Genomic DNA, 8,134 nt, shown 5'->3' on the forward strand with positions numbered 1-8,134 from the left:
TGGTTCAGGAAACCTTCTAGAATTTTCCTAAAACCGGAAAAAGCCGACTGGAACCTCTAGAAGGTTCCCAAAACCGAAATCAGTGAAAGGCGCTAATGGGGCCAGCCCATTAAAATCCCTCGCGTCCCCTTTCCTATGTGTTTGCCGACTCCCTGCCGCAAAGAGCGGCAAATAAGAGATTCCCTCCCAGGGCCCACGCTTTGCTCTCTCTAAGGCCATGCAACGTCGCCGCATCCGTGACCTTGCTCTCTCCCTTGGGCGACGGCCCACTTAGGAGCGAGAGGCCGAAGTGAGAGTCGTTGAGGGTGTAGTCAAAGATGTCGGGGATGAAGTCGAAGGAGAGACGCGGGAAGGAAGCGGTGAGGGGCTGGAAGACCCGTGCGGCGACCGGCGGACGGCGGCAGCCGAAAGGCCTGGGGTCCTACGAGCACATGGGATGGTTAAAGAAAAATACTTCATAGGAGTTAGTTCTATTTTGCCTTTTTAGCTATTAGTCCAATTATTTCCATCCTGGCCTTTCTTCTGTTTCCATCGAAACAGAAATGCAACAACGTGAAGAAAAAAGATACTTCCATCATAAATAAATATAAAAGTGTATAGATCACTACTTTAGTGATTTAAGGCCGGTGCTACGAATCAGCCGGATGATTCCTCGAGAAATCATTCGCCTGCCCAGCCATCGCTATGGGGTCGTTCCATGCAGCAATCCCACGGAAGCAAACCAGCTTCAACGCAAACGGATGCTGCTCCACCGCAGCACGGTGTGACGCGACCATAGCTCCAACGCAGCGTCGACGACATCCGGTGAACTTCATTGCAGCCTCGGCGTAGCTTCATTGCAACTCTGGCGAGGCTCCATTGCAACCCCGACTATGCTTCCGGCTGCCCGGCGCTGCTCCATTGCAACACCGGAGGCATTCCAACAGCTTCAACGCAACATCACCTCATCACCTCCGTCGGCCACTCGTCGCAGTCACCATCGCAGCACCGACGAATCTCCATTACAGCTCTGGTGGTGCTCCCAAGAGCTTTAGGGAGAATCCCCTCGGACGCGACCTCTCCGCAACACCGGGTGCTCCTGTGGCGCCGACGACGCTACATCGGTATGCTCTGCAACACCAGGCGCTCACCGGCGGCACCGTCGCGTTTCTCAACACCGGCAGCAGCACGACCGTGCTGAGAACTGCAGGTTGACGCGGGTGCTGGAGCATGCAGATCGCAGTCGGGTGTTGCAGGCATCTTGCTTTGATGAGGGCTGATGGCAGAGATATGAACAACTTGCTCCGATAAGGGTAATGGCGAAGTGGTGGACGGGCGGTGCATCGAGACGAAGGTAGGAGATGATAGATAGAAAGGGGATCTTGCTCCATCGCTGGTAGGGAAGAGAAGGAACAAGCCACTCGCATTCACGTTGGAGATAAGAGACTACGCACCGTGGCCCATGAAGACGCGTGGCGCCCGGTCGACATGGCTGAATTCTGGAGGAATCAGACGGATGTTTTAGATCGTTCGTGATCTAAACGCTTTTATATTTATTTTATGGAGGGAGTACCAGGGAACTCTTGCTCTTATATTTATTTTATGTAGGGAGTACCAGGGAACTCTTGGATGGTTCCTCTAGTACCTGTACCTGACAGCAGTTCTAGTTGCCTTTACTGTAACCGTTTCTGAATCAATTAAATTAGGGATTCATATGTTGAGTAGTTTTCTCAGTTGGGCTGCCTTGCGGTTCCCCTACTTGATTACTTGCTACTCGTGGCATTTGGAGAAGTGTCTTCTTGTTCACCATTGCGAAAATCAGGCTATTATGTAGCATTACAAAAAGAAAAGGAAAAAAAGAGCTCCTTTGGGGTCACAGTCTGTGTAGTCTTCATGGACGGCCATGGTAGATAACTTGTGTGCTCGTTTAGAGAAGGGGAGGTCCCTAGTACATGGATGAGCGAGCGGCAACTGTACATGGAGTAGTAGTCAGACTGAAGTTGGAGACGGCCAGCAACGGCGCGCCGTTCCCGTTCACCCCTAGGTTGCTCGGCACAGACGGCGTCCGTCAACGGGCACCCCAAGAACTACCAAGAGCGATGAGCAATCAACAGAACTGAGGCCAGCCACATGCCGACGAATCAGAAACGCCTCTCAACCAAGTGCTGTGTTCCCTTCTTAATCCCAGGCAACAGGGAAGATATACCATGTTTCAAAAATCAAATTTAAATGTCTCAAAACAATATGATTTTTCTTTTGTGAATGCCTACAATACTCTAAAAATTGCAATTTAATTCCGAATTCGGAATTTGCAATTTTTAGGGATTGTAGGCATGTCTCTTGAACGTTCACAAAAGAGTATATCATGTGATACATTGTAAAATTTAGGGTAGTAAACAACATGTCATTTCTACCTCAACATGGAGCTACAACATGTTACAATATATGGTGTATATACGCCCCCATCACGCAAAATTTAGGGGCGCACTTGACATATATCAAAAACATGTACCAGTCTATGATCCACCAAACGACGACGACCTTGTGGAGCTCTGCATGAACCGTTTGCCGATTTCAAATAACAATTTTCACTCCCCTTCCAAAAGAAAACCCCCAAAGAATGATTGACTGTAGGCAGCATAAACAGATTGGCTGTCCAAGCCCGCTTGCAAAAAACCGTTTGCCGATTTCAAATAACAATTTTCACTCCCCTTCCAAAAGAAAACCCCCAAAGAATGATTGACTGTAGGCAGCATAAACAGATTGGCTGTCCAAGCCCGCTTGCAAAAAAGACTTTCATACTGAAACGGTCATAGCAGCATCCCAAAAAGATGTTTCTCACCTCTTGCTCGACACTGATCTTGTCCCTAACTACTCACTGGTCAATGAGTAGGTCACCAGACACATATTATCTTACCCAGCCACCCTCTCGTAGAAAAGGATGTAAGCCTCGCAGTTGAGAACCTCCTCCAGAGAGGTTTCTCTGACGTGTGAATCGCTCGCATAAAACCAAGACTTGGAGGCGCGGCTCTGCTGCTGCCGACCCCCAATCTTGCCGGATCTTACGTATGCGACATAATGCCCTCCTGTCATGCTTCCCATGTGCTCGACAACAGCTACCAGCCGATAAGCGGTGATGTCATTATCCTTGGATCTGCATATATTAAGGAAAACAGTTAATTTTCACAGTACAAGCCAATTTAAAGTCTGTAATTGACTCTCTGTCCATAAATCACAGACATGAAAGGCGCACAATAGGCCCCTAAACTTATGCAAGCATGTCACTTGGGTTCGAAACTTGAGAATAACACATTTAAGCATACTAAACTTGAGAATTGCACATCTAGGCACCTAAACTTGTACAAGTGTGTAAACAGGATAACAAATTAGATCAACTAGAACAATACTTGTTATATACTGTATATGCTAAAAAATATCATCCTAAAACCCAGTTTGAGCCCCTTAATGTAGACACAAACTGGTGAGCAGCCAACACAGCTTACTGCATATGCCTTCAAATCTAAATCAAATATGTAACCTGCAGATTCACGTTGATTATGAAAAGATTTCATGCATTCATCTTTCTTTAAGGATATGGACATGGCAGACTTGAACCAGAGAATAAGATTGCAAACAATTTGTAGGAAAAATATCTGCAGAGAATGTTGTAGGATTTTACAGCCCATGAATCGTCATTATATAATATTTAATTATTTATCATTTCAGTTCTCTATGCTGACAAGAAACATATCAACGATTAAAACAAGAGCACTCTGTTCTATTATTATTAAAGAAAGATCCACGAAAGTGAACAAGTGGGGAAAGGAATAGTGTCAAACTTTATCTTCTCATATCATTGTGGCGAAATCCTACATGCAATTACTACTTTAGCAAGCCATGGACAGTGGTGCTGGACAGGAACGTTTGGTTCCTGGGTGTATATACACCCTATATGGAAAAAAATAGTAATTAAATTAGAAGTTAAAAATTTATGAAAATGTTTTGAGATAAACTTTACCTTCCATTGTACTTGTATATAGCAATACATTTTGGTTTTTCGCACTGAAGTCAACGTTGTTTTTTATTCGTGAAAATTTACTTCTTTATTATTTTTTATTATTTTTTTGCATATCGGGTGTATACCCAGGAACAAAAGGGCATTTCCCTGCCCCCTTGTGGCTACTAGGAACTACAGCTGCAGGTAAGCAGAACTGTTGGGTTGATTTTATTTCTTGGCAAATTCCACTGAGTTAGAAAAATCAGTACCTTGGGTCCATGTACGGTCGTATATCGAGCGTCTCCTTAAAGCGCACATGCCCTTTCAGTTTCTTGAACCGACCATGAGAGTCGTGGCTGAATCTGTTCAAGGTAATCGTCAATACAGGTGGTGCCTTGCTGATAAGAATTCTTCTCATTGCAGCTCTGAAAACCTTTGTTTCATCCTCTTTCTGTTTATTTTGGTTATCTTGTCCTTTGTGTGCCTTGACAACCATCTTCATTCTCTTCCTCCTTCCGATATTCCTTGTGAAGCCATCTTCATCATCTTTGGCGCTCGGTAAGATGCTTTGCGTCTCAGGTGGAAGGCTACTAGTCACGACTTCTTCAGCATTGGCACCACCAGATTCAACCTTTTTGTTGCTAGTAGTACTGCAAGAGGCCGAGTCATTATCACCACAACTCACTGGCGCACTTGTTTCTTCAGCAGCTACATCCACATTATGACTATTGTTATGCTGCGCAAACTCATGTGATTGCTTACTGGAAGATGTAAATTCCACTGCTGAGCTGTTCAAATCCCTACACTCCTGGTGGTATGTTTTACTGCCTGGCTGTTCAGTAGTGTCAGCGTCTGGAGAATTACCAGAGGTATTTTCAGCATCAACTAAAGGAGGATTTGCACAAACCCCTTCGTTACAACACATGTCACGATTTACATTGACAGAGCAACCATCAGTTGTCATAATCTGATCAATGTCCTCCTCTTTGCTGCAGCTCGGGACCTTACCATCGTCTTGTTTTTCATCGCCACTTGCCATCATCTCCGCACTGTCCTTTCTGTCATTGGCACTAGCTGCCGTCTCCTCACCCTCTTTTAATTCATTGGTGTTTGGCTGTGCAACAGCGATAGAACAATGCTCGCAATGCCAAGATTCAGATAGCAGCTCTGGCTCAGTATACAACGACAAGCAGCCCTCGACTGATACGGGAGCATTACTATCGTCCACTTCATCATCAGCACTATTGCTACTCCAAGCCATCACATCAATATCTCCAGTTGTGCCAGTTTCTTTCTTAACATCAGAAGTTACTTCAGTCTCACCAAACATATCACCGATACCAAAACAGTCATCTTGCTCCCCATCTCCACCATATAACGGCTGTGCATTATTTTCTGCTGCTAGATAATCAGCTGGATGAGGACCAAAAACTATTGGATGCTGTGAGCTTTCTGCAGTTTCATATATTTCTTCAGCAGTGGTTTCAATTTCTTTGTAAGGAAGCAAGATCACAGTTGGTAAACAAGTTGCATCATCAACAATTTTCTCGCTTGAGTGCTCAGAAATCAAGGCCTGCTCTTTGGGCAAGGCATCATCTCCACTGTTAAACGAACCATGTATGGCATCATTGCTGTTCCAGATCTGCCCTGCTCCGGTCGAACATGCAGAATCAAGAATCTCAGACTTTGTTTCATCTGCGTCACCAAGATAATCTAACCAGGATATGTCAGCCTCCACATTACAAGCGGTCTTCAGTTCTTGGTTGGGAACAGAAGCACATGACTCACTGCACTCAGACGGCTCGGTTTCTTTCTCACTGACAACCTGTCCCAATTCTGAACCTGGAATCTGGGAATCATTGCCTTCAGCAACTGTTTGAATTTTTTCTTTGCTGCTCTCCGCTATTGCAGGAGACACCCGGGTAGGAATCTTTCCATATCTGCGATTTTTGTTCCTATCTCGTATGGACTGCTTGGTCCTCTTTGCTGGTGGTGATGAAACACTCTTGGCTGGAGGTCTCTTTGATGGAACTGGTAGCGAGAGATCAAGGAATTGGTCATGCTTAACAGATCCGTGCGCACATTCTGTGCTGGACACAGTACTAGACAGCTGACCCCCAAAGATGGAGTCAACAATTGTAGGAACCCCAGCACTGGAAGCATCCTCCTCTGCCTTGCGTGCTTCAGTTTCCTCGGTGCCTAAACCATCAAGAAAACAGCGGAGCAATTCATGACTGTCCTGCATCTGGTAGCCTTTGAACTGAGGGTATTTTGAGCAAATACTTGAGAAGAGGCTCTTTGGGCTCAGTGCACCTCCTGCATCATTTGAAGCACTTGTTTCCACAAACAGCTTCTTCAGTGACATAGCAATGGCTCCTGCTGGAACATCTGGTCCTAGCATCTTGCTGCGGAACCTATCAAGCGCTAGGAGGCTCTGCAGCACTGCATTGAAGAAACACGTATTTCCAAGATTCGGCAGCCCTTTAATGACATTACCATGGCTATTAGCCAAAACCAATGCATTGCTATCCACCGCACCAAGAACCACCTTCTCAACGGCTGGCGCTGCTACAACTGCCTCCACTACGGGCAACTCGATGGACACCTCATTTTCGCATGACAAGCAATACGCGACGGTTGGTTTATCATACCGTGCAGCCCACCAGTGCCGGTCCTGCTTGGCATGCCTTCTGGCATGGCCGTATGGCTTGGTATCCGACACGGCACCGCCGCAGAAGTGCCTGCCGCAGTCCAAGCAGACCCAGAAATCATCATTCTTGTCGGCCTTGGCCTGCGTCTTGGCGGCGGCGCCTTTCTTCTTCTGCTGCTTGCCGCCTTTGTCCTTGCCACCCCCGCCGCCTTTCTTCCGGGGGGCCTCCTCCCGGCAGTGCTCACACGACGCGAGATGCTTGGCAGAGACGATCTCCCGGAGGAGCTTGTCCAAGTGGCGGCTGTCACGGCTGTAGTGGCCGCACTGCTCCCAGTCGCCGGCCGGCGCAGCCGCTTCCTCGACGTCCTGCGACGCCTCGTCGCCGGATCCAGCGTCGGCCGGTGGCTCCCGCTGCTGCGCCTTCTTCGCCTTGGCCTTCACCTTCTTCCCCATCGCTCCTGAAACACACGGATGGATCCAATATCAAGCCCAGGGACGAGACCAGCCGACAGCTACACGGTCGCCAGGGGCGGATCCAGATGGGGAAATTTGTGGAGTTCGGTAACCGCTGGAGGACGGGATGGTCATACCTCAGAAACCAATGCTCGAAATCGCGGACGGAGTTGGGGCAGCAGGGAGGCGAGGAGGCGGGGCGGGGACGGGAGCGGCGGCGGGGGCGACGCGCGGGGGAGGCGGAGGGCGTGCTGGTTGGGGGCGGAGGCTTCGTCGGCAGTGGAGCTAAGCTACGGCGCGGCGGCAGCTCTGGCTAGGGCACGGAGATACTTGGGGGCCGGCGTCGCACTGGGTGGTGGGGATTGGGGGGCGCTGGTGCGCGACACCAAGAGGACAAAGGAAGGCGTGCCACGGGACTACGAATACGAGTTGGCCGGTTGGGTATGAACAATACTCGTAGTCTTTTCGACTGCTAATACAGTACTATGAAATTACTCCGTATATGGTCAGTATAATCTTTTCCATCACTGTTTTGTGAGGAACTTAATCCGTTTGACTTATATTAATCCACACACATACGCTACGGAGGCATGGAGCAATACTTAGGGCGATACCTAGGTCAATTTTATAGTTGTTGAACATATCTCTTACTCCCATTGGCGAATCTTGCAAAAAAATGTAGGGGGGCTCAATGTTAATAGTGTGAAGAAAAATGCATTAAGTAGTTTTTTATTTAAATAATGTTATTTTTTTAATTATGAATACTAGTAAATTTTGTTTTCCTATTTTTGAAGGGGGGCTCAAGCTTGTTGAAGCACCCCCTTAGATTCACCACTGCTTACTCCTACAAGAAAGGATGTTGGTGTTGGAATTATGCCCTAGAGGCAATAATAAATATAGTTATTATTATAATTCCTGTATCAAGATAATCGTTTATTATCCATGCTATAATTGTATTGAATGAAGACTTATATACATGTGTGGATACATAGACAAAACACTGTCCCTAGCAAGCCTCTAGTTGGCTAGCCAGTTGATCAAAGATAGTCAGGGTC

The 8,134-nt window shown here is 47.2% G+C and overlaps 1 protein-coding gene across 1 annotated transcript; it reads right to left on the minus strand.

The window, feature by feature from the left end:
• Positions 1–2,362: 2,362 nt before the first annotated feature.
• Positions 2,363–7,448, minus strand: LOC123399743 (ubiquitin carboxyl-terminal hydrolase 2-like). The gene is made up of 3 exons (XM_045094129.1): positions 7,217–7,448; positions 4,246–7,084; positions 2,363–3,133 (listed from the first exon to the last, which is right to left on the minus strand). The coding sequence occupies exons 2-3, from the start codon at positions 7,077–7,079 to the stop codon at positions 2,893–2,895; spliced, it is 3,075 nt and encodes a 1,024-aa protein (XP_044950064.1). The 5' UTR covers positions 7,080–7,084; positions 7,217–7,448; the 3' UTR covers positions 2,363–2,892.
• Between the last annotated feature and the right edge of the window lie 686 nt (positions 7,449–8,134).

This window comes from Hordeum vulgare, chromosome 5H, assembly GCF_904849725.1.
Source record: "Hordeum vulgare subsp. vulgare chromosome 5H, MorexV3_pseudomolecules_assembly, whole genome shotgun sequence".
In the NCBI taxonomy this organism is placed as follows: domain Eukaryota; kingdom Viridiplantae; phylum Streptophyta; class Magnoliopsida; order Poales; family Poaceae; genus Hordeum; species Hordeum vulgare.